Source organism: Pteropus alecto, unplaced genomic scaffold, assembly GCF_000325575.1.
Source record: "Pteropus alecto unplaced genomic scaffold, ASM32557v1 scaffold76, whole genome shotgun sequence".
Lineage (NCBI taxonomy): Eukaryota > Metazoa > Chordata > Mammalia > Chiroptera > Pteropodidae > Pteropus > Pteropus alecto.
This window is the reverse complement of record NW_006443138.1, coordinates 31516912-31533122: the sequence shown is the minus strand read 5'-3', so window position 1 is coordinate 31533122 and position 16211 is coordinate 31516912. Positions and strand designations below refer to the sequence as shown.

General features: G+C 41.1%; 1 protein-coding gene and 1 pseudogene across 1 annotated transcript in view; one reads left to right on the top strand and one right to left on the bottom strand.

The window, feature by feature from the left end:
* The window catches only part of MICAL3 (microtubule associated monooxygenase, calponin and LIM domain containing 3), a 188923-nt gene that overhangs the window by 124743 nt on the left and 47969 nt on the right, over positions 1-16211 (top strand). The window contains exon 20 of the mRNA XM_025041083.1: positions 14906-15101. Within this exon, the coding sequence (XP_024896851.1) occupies positions 14906-15101 (196 nt within the window). The remainder of the gene's footprint in view (positions 1-14905; positions 15102-16211) is intronic.
* On the bottom strand, positions 5908-6026 carry LOC112472369 (annotated as a pseudogene).

Sequence of the window (16211 nt, the reverse complement as noted above, 5' to 3'; positions counted from 1 at the left end):
ACTGCTCTAGCCTTAATGCACCTAATCCAATCAAGCCACGATCAGAGTATGCAGTGGATTGGTTGGCCTATTTAGTGAAAGATTAGAAATAGTTTGATACAACTTCTAGGCCCAGGTTTCTCAAGCTCAGCACTGTTGACATTATGGGCTAGAGAATTATTTGTTGTGGAGGGCTGCCCTGTCCTCTGCATTGTAAGATATTTGGCAATATCTTTGGCCTCTTCCCATTAGATGTCAGTCCACACTCCTACCCAGGCTGTGACAACCAACAATGTTTCCAGACATTGTCAAATGACTCCTAAGGAGAATCACCCCAGTTGACAACCACTGATCTGGACTAAAGTCAGAAAAAGAAAAGACATGATGTTGACATACAGTTAATCTCAGTTTTATTGTTCCCTGTAGGAGATCAGATAGAGTGAGTGAGACTAATAAAAGAGATACAAAACCACAATGAACAGCAGTGGTCTCTAAATCTTACTGCCTACCCTTATTAAAACTGTGAGCACATACTTCGCAATATGTAGGCACTCGTGCACATGTAGGTACCCCTGTACTAATATTGTGCATGTGAATTGACATTTACAAAACATTTTAGAAGACAAGACTAAGAAAGAACAGAAGTTCTAGTGTTTTTTCCCTGTACCACAATAAATTGTCCCTGCACCCCCAAAATGTGCTCATCCTTCTGTGGTAACCACAGCCTCAAAGAATTCAGCTGGGTCTAAATGGAACAAGCATAAATCTTTAGAAGATGCCAAACTGAGTTCTAGTTTTATAGCCTTTATCCTTGCCAGTTTTTAGTCATTAACCTCTCTAAGCCTCAATTTCCCCATCTTATAAAATTATAAAATAGAAAAAATGAGACCTGTTCCTCTCTATAAGGTTGTTGTAAAGAGCAAATAAGCTAAAATGTATGGAAACTTTTTATTTAAAAGAATTACAGGAATATCGAATGTGATTATCATTGGTAGAGATTCCAGAAAATGCTGGAATAATCAGTGAGAGAGTGAGTTAGGATTATTTCTCCTGACTGGCCGATGGTCTGGTCTCCTTCTCTGTGGGGCTAGGACAGGATGGCCCATTTGGAATGTATTCCTAACTAGAGAGATTTAGGAAAACAATAGTAAGAAGGGCTTGGCTCTCTCTCTCGTCTTCAGCAGACTAGGCTTGGGGGAGTTGACATGCCCTGCATGCCAGCTCTTCTGAAGCGTTGTTAAATCTCTGCAAGTACTTGGCTAAATTTGGCATTGCTTTTTCCTCAGCCTGCATGGATGGGATATGAAGTCACCCGTTAATTTCATGACTCCCTGCCGGCTCTACACTATAATAATGAAAAAGAAAGCAATCATAAAGAGGGTTTACATTACTCTGAATTTTCAACTCCTAATCCAAAAGTCAGAGGACTGAGCAGGATTCTAGTTAGCTTTATCTTGGGCAGAGCTAGGGTTACACGTGGTCCTAGGGACTGTCTGGATCCATGCTAGTTTGAGCCACAGCCCCCACCCCCAAGGACCTAAGCACTACCTAATGGCCCGTCAGTGGTAGAGAGGTCTGGTTTCCCCTTTTGGAATGAGCGCGTGGATGGCCGCCTATGGCGAGCCGGGCACTGCTGCTGACGGTGCGCACCATTCTTTAGAAAGAGCTCTCCCATGTCTGGTCAGCACTCATTCCATCCACCACCTAGGGCCTCTGCCCTTAGGCACTGATGTTTCTTTTCCAGTCCAGTCCTAGTGACCCTCTAACAGATAAAGACAAAAGTATGACTGTGATAGATATGAGTATCAAGTGGTCTGTTTGGACATAGCTGGTGGCGATTTTAGTTTTTTTCCAAAAATATATCTTCAGCTAGTTAAGAGAATACTCTTTATGAGATTTTGCATCTTTAAAAGGAAACTGTTTCAGAGAGCTTTTTGTTGAGGTGTGGGTTTGTCCCTTTTGACAGTCTGATTGTGGCCATAGCCCGCAGATGTTGAAAATCACTTTAATGGCCCAGAGATCAAGCCTGTCCTGGGACTGTGCAGCTGGCCATCTGTGGGCCTCCTCAGAGCCAGCTTTGGACACACTCTGAACTGAAGAGCCACAGTCTCTCTGCTCCGGAGGACAGGAAGAATCGGAATTGAAACCCAGTGTCTTGGGGAAAGCACATCGACCTAGAGTGCCTCGCCTGCAGATTCGTGGCCCTTCTCTGCCTTTCCACCTCTCTCTTCCACTTGTTATTATTGAGTCTGGTCTTCTAGGAAGCAAGCTGCTCCCTAGAACTAAACCACTCTCCACTGTGAAGTGAAATCATGATTTTAGGACATTGACCATTTCAAACAGTCTCTTTTCAGGGCCTTAACGCATAGAGGCTTCTGAGATGCTGGCATCTTCATAGGGCATTTCTCTTTCTTAGGTGCTGTGGGAACTGTTATCTTGGTAGACTCACCCTTTACACAGGGGTGGCATTGTTCTTGGGTCACTGACAGCATCGAGCTACTTGAGAGATACAGAGGTCTGAAGGATTCTATTCTGTGTTATGACGAAACCGAAACCAGAATATGTTCAACTAATTTCTTAAAATTATAGTGAAATGTTATTATAGTTTAGATACAGCATTAGAACTTTTATTCTGATCATTTATTTAAAAAGGTTTATTGAACATACCTACTCTGACACACCGATGGGCGCCAGAAACACAAAGATGGCTAATAATTCCCCTCCCCAGCAGAGCCTCTGGTTTGGGGCACATTCGAACCTGTGAACAGGAAATAGATGGTGTAATAAAGATGCATGTCAGAGCCCTTTGAGAATGCAGCCATGGCTCCAAAAAGCAGGATTGCGTAGCAGTAGACAGAAGTAGGAGAGAAGGGATGGTCCTGGCTTACCTTGTTGAGCCATTCTTCTCTTTACCTGCCTCTTATGATTTCAGAGGTCAGCCCCACAATTGGATTAATTTGATAGATTACTTGTATTTAACTATAGAATCTCCTGGCTTACGAGCACATGTATGAGCTAATAAAATAGGTCGCTCAAGTCCCATTGCACAACAGTTACCCCTTTCTGAGATCTCACCTTCAGTTATGTAAACGTGAGTAGCCAGGTAAGGAAGGTAAAATATTAGCTAGAACATAGCTCTCATGAGATTTAAGAGAAAACACAGCCAAACCCCAGTGCTTTCGACATGCTCACAACTTTCCAACACCAAAGAGGCAGCCATTTGGTAGGGTGACCCAGCTGACTGTTAAGACACATTTTATCTGTGAGATATTATAACACATGAAAAATATATTATCAAGAGAGCTATCAGATGCACTGGTAGGATTTTTAATGGAGAATAGGATGTATACCTTAAAAGAAACTTCTTTGCCTATGCCAGATAGAGCAACATGTGCCAAGATTTTCATCTGCCAAAAGGCACCTTTGTGAGATGTTGTAATAATAACAGTAAAAATAATTTAACATTAGAAAACTAACTTAAAAACAAAAGTTCCGCGGGATCACACAGATTGAGAGCAGAGGGCTGTGGTGATGAAACAGCCCTCAGTGTCCCGATGGAGAGTGAGCTAGTGCCTCAGAATCCCTGAGAACAGCATCCCAGTCTGCCTGATGTCGCCATTCCCACTGGTTGGTTTTTCCTGGTACAGTTCTGGTTTGTTCCCTGCCTCATTTTTCCCTCCTTGGCCTCTCTGTCATGTATTTATCTCAGAATTTCCCAACTCTTGGTAATTAAATATCTCCAAAGCAACTGAGCCTCCCCTTGAATCCACATGACCTACTTTTCCCCACATAAAAATACAGTTACCCCAAATGAAGAATAAATAGTTCATACGTAATAGGCAGTTAACAGTTCTGTCCTGCATGGTTGGGTGGACAGAGCCTAGCTTCAGGGTAATACAGCCCTGGGTTGAGTCTTAGATCTGCCTTATTTCAGCCTTTGGACATATTACTTAACATCACTGAGACTCAGTACCTCAATGTGATAATGGTAATAAGAGTGATCGATGGGAATGTTGTGACAATCAGTGGCCAATGTTTGCAGTATGCCCATCACGTGCCTGACACAGGTAGTCGTCCTTATTTCTTTGCCTGCTTCACAAGCAAAGAAATGTCTTACACCCTCATGTTATATGATCTTGGAAAATTTCTGGGAGCTCCTACTCCCTGCCAGTAGGAAGCCACAGAAGAGTCTGTTAGAGAGTAGATGTACAGGGACAAAAGTTACCTAGCCATAGCAGTGTCTTTCTTTGGCTGCCAAAGCAAGAGGAACCCTATCCATGCACAGGTGCAGTGTTGGCAATGTGTTTAGTGCCCTCTTAGAATAAGAAATGGCTATAAAAGGTAGAAGAATGTGAGCCGGGTCAAGCAGAGTCTTCTAAGGGAAATGAACTGAGAGGCTAAAGGGGGAAAGTCCAATTAGTGGTCCCAGGCACCATACAGTAAACAGAGAAAGGCCTTTAATAAACTGCAGGGCCTTTTAAGTAAATCTCTGTTCTATCAATTGTTTCTAGGCTGGAAATAATGTCCTCCTCCTAAACGCAGGCTGGAACTCTTTTCTCACAGATACAGATCATATTGTCCATCTTGACCAGAAGAGTGATGAAGTCCCCAAGGCAGAGAATGACCTGTTCCATTATTTCAGGTTTATAAGCCAAGATGGCACTCCATGTGGATGGTGTGTGCCCTGCCTGCTTTTCAGATCATAAACAACACTCATACAGGAATTTCAGCTGAAAGCAAGATGGAAGGAGTGTACTGATCTCCAAGCTGAGTCTTTACTATATTACGACCCACCCAGCTCAAGTCACTGGGGTCCAACTGTGGCTTAATACATTCCTGAAGGAAGACCTTGTCCCACATAGGAAACGTCTCTAGGCCAGACAGTGATTCCGTTTTAGAACAGCCACTACTTCAAATGGTTTGATCCATATTTCTTAGTATATGAGGAAGCGTGGGAGAGTAGCAGCTGTATCATTTCCAACAGGAGCAGGGAGAAAACAAAATTGAGGCATAGACCCTCCTTTACAGCTTTGTAAGGGCTGGGGTTCTATGTATGGAGGGGTACCCTCATTTCTCAGAAAAAAACATTATGAATGTTTCTGAGAGTGGTAAACCAGGCAGTGGAAAAGTCAATTTCACAAATTTTGCAGTGGTATGGGATTTTAAATTTATACTGCCAGCTTGATAATCTCCTTTCTTCAGGAGTTTTCATCTTCCTTAACACCTCTTTGACACCTTATAGCTCAGACCGAGTACATGGCTTGGTGCTTTCCTTAGTGCAAGATGTGGACAGGCAAGGCTTTGGGGTGGATATTGAAGAGGGCATCTGGAAGGAATTTAGTTAATCTTTTTTAAAAGGGAAATCACAGTAACTTTTTAAAATTAAATTTATTAGAGTGACATTGGTTAATAACATTATATAAGTTTCAAGTGTATAGTTCTATGATACATCGTCTGTATATTGCATTGTGTGCTCACCACCCAAAGTCTAGTCTCCCTCTGTCACCATATATTTGACCCCCTTTACCCTCTTAATCTTCCCCCCATCCTCCTTCCCCTCTAGAAACATTCATGCTGTTTTGTCTATGAAATTGTTTGCTTTGTCTGTTGCTTTGTTTTATATCCCACATATGAATGAAATCATATATGGTTCTTGCTCTTTTCCATCATACTTATTTCACTTAGCATGATACTCTCAAGATCCATCCATGTTGTCGTAAATGGCAGTATTTCATTCTTTCTCATGGCTGAATAGTATTCCATTGTATATATGTACACATTTTCTTTATGCTATCATCCATCAAAAGACACTTAGGTTGTTTCCATGTCTTGGCCACCATGAATAATGCTGCAGTGAATATAAGGGTATGCGTATGTGTGTGTACGTGTACACACACACACATATATACACATATATATATTTTTTAACACCTACAGCACCTGGTATTCCTAGGTGGTCTCCCATCCAAGTACTAACCAGGCCCGACCCGGCTTAGCTTCCTAGATCAGACAAGATCAGGCATGTTCAGGGTGGCATGGCCATAGACCACATATTTTTTTTATGAATGAATGTTTTCAAATTTTACAGTAGATACCCAGAAGAGGTATTGATGGATCATATAGTAGCTCTATTCTTAACTTTTTGAGAAACCTTCATACTGTTTTCCGTAGTGGCTGCACCAGTTTACATGCCCACCAGCAGTGTTTGAGGGTTCCTTTTTCTCCACATCCTCTCCAACACTTGTTATTTCTTGTCTTACTGATAATAGCCATTCTAACAGGAATGAAGTAACACCTCATTGTGGTTTAGATTTGTATTTCCCTTATAGCTGGTGAAGTCAAACATCTTTTAATATATCTATCATCTGTATATCTTTTTGGGAAAAGTGTCTGTTCAAGTACTCTGCTCATTTTTAGATAGAACTGTTTGGTTTTTTGATGTTGAGTTGTATGAGTTCTTTATGTATTTTGGATATTAGCCCCTTATCAGAGGTACGGTTTGCAAATATCTTCTCTCATTTGGTTGGTTACCTTTTCGTTTCATTGGTGATTTCTTTTGCTGGGCAGAAGCTTTTTTGTTTGATGAAATCCCATTCATTTCTTTTTGTTTTTACTTCTCTTGCCTTTGGGGTCAAGTTCATAAATTCCTCTCTGAGTCTGAGGTCCATAATTTTAGTACTTATGTTTTCTTCTCTGTGTTTATTGTTTCAGGTCATATTTAAGTCTTTAATCCATTCTGAGTTCATTTTTGTGTATGGTATCAAATAGCAGTCCAGTTTCGTTCTTTTGCATGTGGCTTTCCAATTTTCCCAACAGCATTTATTGAAGATGCTTTCTTTTCTCCATTGGATGTGCCTTTGTTGAAAATTAGTTGCCCATATTCATGTGGGTTTATTTCTAGACTCAATTTCCTTCCATTAGTCTGTATGTCTGTTTTTCTGCCAATACCATACTGTTTTGATCATTGTAGCTTTGTAGTATGATATGAAGTCAAGGAGTATGATACCTCCAGCTGTGTTCTTTTTTCTCTTGATTGCTTTGGTTATTCAGGATCTTTTGTGGTTCTGTACAAATTTGATTTTTTGTTTGTTTGTTTTATTTCTTAGAAAAATGCCATTGGGATTTTGATATGGATTGCATTAAATTTGTGTACTGCTTTAGGTAATATGGCCATTTTAACTGTGTTGATTCTTTCAGTTCATGAACATGGAATATCTTTCATTTCTTTATGTTTAATTTCTTTCAACAAAGTCTTGTAGTTCTGTGTATACGTCCTTTATATCTTTTGTTAAGTTTATTCCTGAGTATTTTATTCTGTTTCAATTGCATATGGAATTGTTTTCTTTATTTTTCTGATATTTCATTGTTAGTATAATGGATTTTTGTGCATTGATTTTGTATCCTGCAACTTTACTGTATTTGTTTATTGTTTCTAATAGTCTGTTGGTGCAGTCTTTAGGTTCTTCTATATATAGATCATGTCATCTGCAAATAGAGACAGCTTACTTCTTCGTTCCAAATTTTGGATGTCTTTTCTTTCTTTCTCCTGCCTGATTTCTCTGGCTAAGACTTCCAGGACCATGTTGAATAACAGTGATGAGAGTGGGCATCTTGTCTTGTTCCTGCTCTTAGAGGAAAGCTTTTGATTTTTCACCATTGTGTATGATATTAGCTGAGGATTTGTCATATATGGCCTTTATTATGTTGAGGTACTTTCCTCCTATTCCCATTTTAATGAGTGTTTCAATCATAAGTGGATGATATATCTTGTCAAATGCTTTTTCTATCTCTGTTGATATGATTGTATGGTTTTTGTCTTTAATTTTGTTAATGTAGTGTATCACATTGATCAGTTTGCCTATGTTGAACCATTCTTGTGCCCCTGGAATGAACCCTGCTTGATTATGTAATATTATCTTTTTAATGTATTGTTGTATTCGATTTGCTAGTATTTTGTTTAGGATTTTCACATCTATATTCATCAGAGATATTGGTTTGTAATTTTCTTTTTCTGTGTTGTCTTTGCCAGGTTTTGGTATCAGGGCAATGTTGGCTTCATAAAATGAGTTAGGAAGTATTGCTTCTTCTTCAGTTTGTTGGAAGAGTTTGATTAGATAGGTATTAAAACTTTGAATGTTTGGTAGAATTTACTAATAAAGCCATCTGGTCCTGGACTTTTGTGTTTTTTTGGTGGTTTTTGATGACTGAATTTCCTTACTGTTGATCAATCTATTTTGACTTCGCAATTCTTTATAATTCAGTCTAAGAATATTATGTATTTCTAAGAACTTGTCTGTTTCTTCTAAGTTATTGAATTTGGTGGTGTATAGCATTTCATAGTATTCTTGTATAGTCTTTTGTCTTTCTGTGGTATTTTTTGTAACTTCTCTTTCATTTCTGATTTCGTTTATTTGAGTCTTTTCTCTTTTTTCCTTAGGGAGTCTAGCCAGAGGTTTGTCAGCTTTATCTTTTCAATAAACCAGCTCTTCATTCCACTAATTGTTTCCATTGTCCTTTTGTTCTCTATATTTTATTTAATTCTGCTCTAATTTTTATTATTTCCTTCTGTCTACTACTTTGAGCTTCGTCTGTTCTTCATTTTCTAGTTCTTTAAGATGTAATGTTTGATTTTTTATTTGAGATTTTTCTTGCTTTCTTTAGATAGGCCTGTAATACTATAAACCTCCCTCATGTTGCTGCTTTTGCTGCATCCCAACAATTTAGATATATGGTATTGTTGTTCTCATTTGTCTCTATGTGTCTCTTGATCTCTTATTTTTTCTTTGACCCAATCATTGTTTAATCTCAAAATATTTGTGGTTTTTCTGGCTTTCTTTTTGCAATTGATTTCCAGTTTCGAAACACTGTGGTCAAAAAATATGCTTGCTATGATTTCAGTGTTCTTAAACTTGTTGAGACTAGTTTTGTGCCCCAACTTATGGTCTGTCCTTGAAAATGTTCCATGTGCTCTAGAGAAGAATTAATATTCTGATGATCTGGGATGAAAAGCTCTGCAAATATCAATTATGCCCATTCGGTCTTACTGTATTTCCTTATTGACTTTCTGTTTGGATAATCTGTCCATCGCTGTCACTGGGGTATATGGGTCCCCTAGTATAATTGTATTTTTGTCAGTCTCTCCCTTTAGTTCTATTAGTAATTGCTTTATATATTTTGATGCTCCCATGTCGGGTACTTATGTATTAATAAGTGTTATGTCTTCTTGATGTATTGTCACCTTTATCATTATAAAATGTCCATTTTTGTCTCTTGTTACCTTTTCTGTCTTGAAATCCATTTTGTCTGGTGTAAGTACAGCTACCCCCACTTTTCTCTGTATGCCATTTGCTTGGCTTATCATCTTCCACTCCTTCACTTTGAGTCTCTGTCTTTGTGGCTGAGATGTGGCCCCTGGAGGCAGCATGTAGTTGAGTTTTGTTTTTGATCCATCCTGCCACTCCATGCCTTTTAATTAGTCAGTTCAGTCCATTTATATTTAGGATGATTAGTGATATATGAGGATTTCCTATAGCCATTTTATTTTCTGATATTTCTGTATCTGCATTATTTCTTTTCCTTTGTGTTTTGTCTGTTATTTTAGTAAGGTGGTATTCTATGATTTTTCTTTCCCTCCATTTTCTCCTTTGTTATGTTATATGTCTTAGTTCTAGATTTTTGCTTTGTGGTCTTCCTTATCTCTATTTTTGGAGGTTTTTCATTTCCTTTCTGAACTCACTTGTTGCTTTGGTTATTCATTGTGCTTGATGGATTATTTCTCTGCCAGGGCACTTGGAGGAATAAAACCTTTTTTTTTTTTAATTGACTCTTCAGTGTTCAACAGCTTGATAAGTAGAGGTTTTTCTTTGTTTTCCCGTAGGTGGTAAGGAAGTGCAAGTTTTTATTTTCTCTTACCTGTGCTACTGGGGCTTTTAAAATCTCTGTGGGGCAATGTCGCCTCAGCTGTGGAAAATGCCTCATATTTCCTGAGGAGGTGCACATCCTCTTTACCACCCAGTCATTTTGGTCTCAGGGCATCAGCCCCATATGTGATGTGATAGGCTATGGATCTCCTGGCATGTGTGTTCCCAGCACTGCCTTCCTGTAGCCAGAAGCCACCAGCAGAGCTGCTCTGTCTGAGGTGACACAGCTGCCTCTATCAGGCTCCCCCATGATGGGTATGGAAGGGGTGGGCGGAGGGAAGTGGGTTCCAGCATCTATTCTTTCTAGTGGGTTTAGTAGCCACAGTAAATACAGACCACTTAGGCTGGAAGATTGTTTTTGCCCTTTCGCTACCTGTAGAGTGAGGGTTTTACTGCTCAGCGGGCCACAGGAGTTGGGGAGCGGAGCGGGTTCTCAAAGGAAGTCTATGGCTTCTTTTTGTCTAGGGATGGTGGTTTGTCCAACACTGCCACCCTTTGCACTGTTTTTCTGCTCCTGACCCTAGGTTTAGCCTCAGTATGTGTTGGCTCCCCGGGCCCGGTTACAGTCTCTGCCCCTCTGGTTTGCCCTGTGAGGTTGCACCCTGACCCTTTACTACTCTTGCAACCACTGGGGTATGATGAGCTCCTGAATGCATCTGTGGCTCCCATCCCTTTCTTCCCCCATCCCATCTCCACTGTCCACACCTTCAAATGTCTCAATGCTCGAATTTCGTAAGCATGTTTGTGTATTGAGCATGGAATCCTTTGTTTAATTATAGCTGTCTAACTTGTTGTAACTTCAAAGAGAAAAATCTGGAGGTCCTCTCATGCTGCCATGCTGCTGACATCACTCTCTCAAGTTAACTTGTGATAAAGGAAACAAAAGCAAGAGAGAGCAACCTTACAGGAGAATCTCTATATTCCAAAATGGCAAGAGTGCTTTTCTCCCCAAATAGTACCCATCATTTCAGGTCACAGGGTCATTTTTTGTTAGAACATGGCTATAGTTGATATCTTTTGACACCCTGGGTGATTGGCCTCTCTGGCAGGTAGGTGACACCCATAGTGCATCAGAATGCAGGCTTCCCAAGGGCAGAGATGTAGTCTGTTTTGTCTACTGGTGTACCCAAGCACCTGGTACAGTGCCTGTCTGGAAGCAGGTCTGCAAATAAGTATTTGTTGAATGGATGGTTGAATGAATGAACCCCAGCATTCATCCTACTTAGAAATATTGTGAAATATGATAAAAATCAATCTCAGTTCACTGTGCCCTTTCCTAAGTCTTTGTCAGACTTTCAGATCTTGTCAAAGCTTTCCTAAGCTTATAAAAAAGGAATGGAAAAACAGACCAGAAATGAATACGGGGAGAGGGAAAAAAAGCCCTCAGATTCCCTCGGCAGCTTGCTCCCTAGTACTGGGGCTTTGTTACCACTGCAGAAGGGTAAGGGGGAGAAGAGCTGCCTGCTGAGGACTAGAAAGGCCCTAGCTCTTGAGCATTATCTACATCCCTCACATCTCTCCAGGAATCAGGCAGATAGGAATAGGGGCTTTTGACAGTTCTTACATATCAGCTGAGAGCAGGTTGTCCTGTTAGGAAAAATATTTCTTTCAGGATGATGTGTAGAGTTCATGAAGGCAGTGACTGTTTGCAAACATAACCCTTAGGTCAGGCCCAGAGCCTTTTTCCTATTTAGGATGGGAGATGTTTCCCTTTGGTATGTGTGAAATAGGAAATTAGCCTCCAGTTACTTGTGATCTGCCTCTCCTGACTTAGTGAAGAATTGGCCTTAGAAATTATTCTAAATCTTCATCCCACTTTTAGCTAGAAAGTTGCTGTGTGGTTACTGCTGCTCTAGCATGAGGAGGAGGGGCTGGGTGGGTTTTGGCCTCACTGATTAAACTTTGACTTTCTAAACCCATGTCTGCCAATTATTTTCCCTCTGCTCTCCTAGGCTCTTCCATTAGTTGATGAGAGAGGAAGGTCCTGGGGGACAAGAGGGAGGTTCAGTGTTTGTCATCACCATGTGGTTAGCTAGGAAATAGCCCCTTGCTTAGGACAGATGATCAAGAAAGCTGATTTTGTTGATTTCTTTAATTTCCCATGGCATTTTGAGGTTATTGGGCCAGTAATTTTAAGCATATTTTGGCACTTGGTGAGTTTCAGGTACTTGCCAAGTATCCTCTGAGTGCCACCTCCCGTTTGGGAAAACTGAACCTCCACAGGGCCTAACTGGCCCAAGGAAATGTCGGGCAATGCTTTCCCAGTTGCTGTGAGCTCTGGGCAAGGCTGACTCTACACAGGTGTAGACCCATGGGCTGGGCCTGACCTAAGCGAGCTGACCTAAGTGAGCTGACTCTACTTTTTCCACCTCAGTTTTTTACAAAGTCATGAAGTTTTGTGTCCTTAGTCTTAAAAATTATAGGTCCCTCTCGTTGCCTTTACTCTCACTCACTGTCTCTCACTGTCCTTCTCAAGTCCCCCTCAGTGCCTCTTTGTCTCTCTCACTGTCCCTCTCACTCTCTACCTCTGAGAGGAGACCATACTCTGTCCGTGAAGTGTTACCCTTTTTCTAATAAACTTTCCTTTTGACTCTAAAAAAAAAAGTTGTGGAGTAGTGGGCAGGAGATTCTGATGAAGACTCCCAAAGGGGAAAGCAGAATAGGACTCTATGAAAACATACCTTCCCTCTCTTCTTCTCCTAAGTCAAGGGAAGCTTGGTAGTCTTCTGAATTAATGCTTCCTCCTCAGATTCTGATCTTGACTCCACTGCTCACTAGCTCTTTGACCTTGGACAGCTTACTTAATGTCTCTGAACTTCAGTTACCTCATTTACAAACTATTACCTACCTCACAATTTTTTTTAACCTGGCCACGCTTGCTCCATATTCCTCCAGTACACTTTCCTTGAATCCCTTGAGTGGGCTAAATTGTCCTTTTATGTACTCCCTTCCTGCCACATGCATGCATAAGTCATAATACTTGATATATCATTCTCAAATGATTTCTATACAGGACAGTCTCTCCATGACTAGCCTATGGCTCCTTAAGAACAGAGAGTGTTCTAATCTGCTTTGTTTCTCAAAGTTCTATTAAAATTCCTGGCAAATAGTATGTGTTACCCACTGAAAACAGACATCACTTCTAAGTGTTTTTCATCCTGAGTGTGTTTTTGTTCACTCTATCTTGAAATTGCTTGGATCTGAATTGATACGGTTAGTTGATTGTTTTCTCTGAAGTGATCGTTCTTCTTCTACTTTTCTTTTCCCAACCAAAAGAAACACTGAGTTTTATTCCATATTTATGGAATTCTCCAAAACTCTTTACTTGGGTAATTGCTTCACATTTATTTCCTTTTCTCATCTGCTTTCTATTTAAGGACAGTTGTATACATGATGGGAAGAAAAGACTCAAATGGTATTAGAATCAGGGAATTCTGAGCCTTCTCATCTTTATCATCGTACCTACACAAGAATACACAAAAATTGGTGGTGAAAATTTTATTGGACATCAGATATGTCATTTAACTCACATTTGCTGAATACCGCCCATGTACTAAGCTTAAGCAGAAGAGGAAGATAGTAAGCGTGGGGCACAGAACTGGCACGCACATACATACACATGTACATATGCATATAATTTCATTCCATGTTCAAAATAGCCCCGGGAGATTGGGCATCATCCTCATTTATAGATCAGGAAATGTGCTTAGTACTTACGTCATTTTCCTAAGACCCTTCAGCCCATCACCGATGGAATCTAGTGTTGATTTGTCTGACCCTAAACCTATGCACTACATCATATTACACTGACGACATTAAAGAATAAGAAAAAAAATGTTGAGATAATAAGGTATATCAAAAAAATAGTGATGGTGTTGAGGAAGACAGGGAAACTGTTCTAGATTGAAGGATACCATCGAGAAATAATGGTCAAATACAACATAGAAGATTTTCAGAAGCCATGAGTCCATAGTGGTACTCAAAAAAGTAAAGAGAAATGTGAGAAGTTCTTTACAAAAGAATGGTAGAAGAGAAGGAATGATAGAATGTTTAAAATTACCATTTTGTGCCTTCCAGTGTAATAATTGACTCAGGTAAAGATCATCAATGGATACTAAAACCACTTGTTGAAGGATGGTGGGAGCAGGATAGTTTTATATTTCTACATATCACCCCATGGTTTACTTATCAGTTACGAAGGGGAACATGTCTCTACAACACAGAGATGAGTGGGCATCACCTGAACTGAGCAGTTGAGCTGGTGTCACCAGGGAAGAGGCAGCCTGCCTATATTATATTCCTCCTGACCAGGTGCAGTGGGAGGGGCATATCATCACCACATGGTGTTCTTATTAAACAAGCGTTTACCATAAATCTAATCATGAGAGAGACACGAACAAATCCACAGTGAGAGTAGTTCAGCAAAGCAACTAGCCTGGACACTTCACTGGGCCAGTAGTATAAAAACCTTGATTAGATCCTGGATTAAGGGTAGAGGCAGCCAGAAGGACTCTCCCTTTTTGACGAAAGCTGCTTTAGAGGGGCTTAGTTTCAATGAGAACAGCCTCCTCAAGGTCCAGCCCAAGTCTCCCTCACCCCCACCCAGTCACCACCACTGTTAGATTGTCTCTTCCCTCTACTTTTGCTGAGGGCACAGGGATGAAGAAGGAGAGTGAGCAGCCCCGCATCCCCCTCGCCCCCCACCAGAAAGGGCTGATGTGCAGTCTTGTTGCTTCTCCGACTTAGTGAAGTTCTGCCACTCTCACACCGGGGTTTTCTCCTGGCCTCTGTCATGTCTGTGACCTGATGACTTTCAGTCACCCCTCATCTGGCTGCCTGGCCTTCAGGGTGGGTCTTTCCCTCCTTTCACTGAAAGAACGGTGCCCGCCTTAGACATTCATGCCGTTGGTGCCTCTTTTCTCCCTGCACCTTCTCCATTGTCCCTGTGGCATATTGTCAGTTCCCATTGTTTGTCATAAAACTTTCTTTCTTTGCTTGTCTGTCAGGTTCAAGTGTGAATGGCCTGGAGGAGCCCAGCATTGCCAAGAGACTGAGGGGCACTCCTGAGAGGATTGAGCTGGAGAACTACCGTCTATCTGTGAAGCAGGCAGAGGAGCTGCAGGAGGTACCTGAGGAAACGCAGGCCGAGCACAACCTGAGCAGCGTGCTGGACAAGGGCACGGAGGAGGACGTGGCCAGCAGGTCAGCCTGTGCTGGGAGCCGAGGCCCCATTTTCCTGTGTGCTTCATGTGCCTATGGCTTTCCCTAGATAAATATACTGCCCTTCTCGGGGAAGGCAACATTGCACCTGCTAACAGCATGAGATCTGAGCCAGACTGCCTGGGTTTGAATATTGGCTGTGCCACCTATCAGCTCTGTGACACTAGGCAAGTAATATCACTTCTCTTTGCCTCCATTTCCTTATCTGTAAAATGAGGGCAGTACTACCTTCCTCACAGAATTCGTTTGAGGGTCAAATATGTGTTAAGTGTTTAAAACAACACAGGTACGCTTTGTTTTACTGCACTTTGCTGTATTGTGCTTCACAGATATTGTGGTTTTTTTACAAATTGAAGGCAAGACCCTCCAGCAAAAAGATTAGGACTCACTTTATTGTGATACTCACTTTATTGCAGTGGTGTGGAACTGAACCCACAATATCTGAGGTCTGCCTGTACGTGGCACATGTGTGCACTTATAGGTGGTGGCTGCCTTTGTTACTACTTTGGTGCTGGACCATTTACAAAGGACTTCCATCTTCATCACCTCACTTGGTCATCCTCACAGGAATCCTGTAGAGTAGACAAGAACATATATCCTGTCACCTTATAGGTAAAGATACTACTGGTGACTGAGACTAGGACCAGGAATTGACTAAGATTCGAAGTCAAGTTTCCTGGGTCCGAGTCCAGGATTCTTCCTGTTTTTCCCACTGCCTGGCAATCCCTCCTCTCCTGTCTCATTTAGGTTATTATCTCTTTATCTTGTTAGCCAGTAAGGATCACCATCCATTTGATTTATTTCAGAGATTTAGTAAGTATTTATTGAAGACCTACTATGGCCTTAACACTTTGCTATTCATTGAAAAGGTAACAAAAAAATTACAATTACTGGTGCTACTACAAATATATTGGAGGGCAAATCCTCCCACTCAGGGACAACAGTAGACCTGAAACAGTGTGCTGTTAGGGGCAGGTAGTTCAGCGGAAGGAACACCAGGGTTGGAATAGGGGCTTCTGTTATGACTTAGCCACTTTTTTGCCGTGTTATCCTGGGGAAGCTACTTCACCTCTCTGGGCTTCTGTCTTTCCC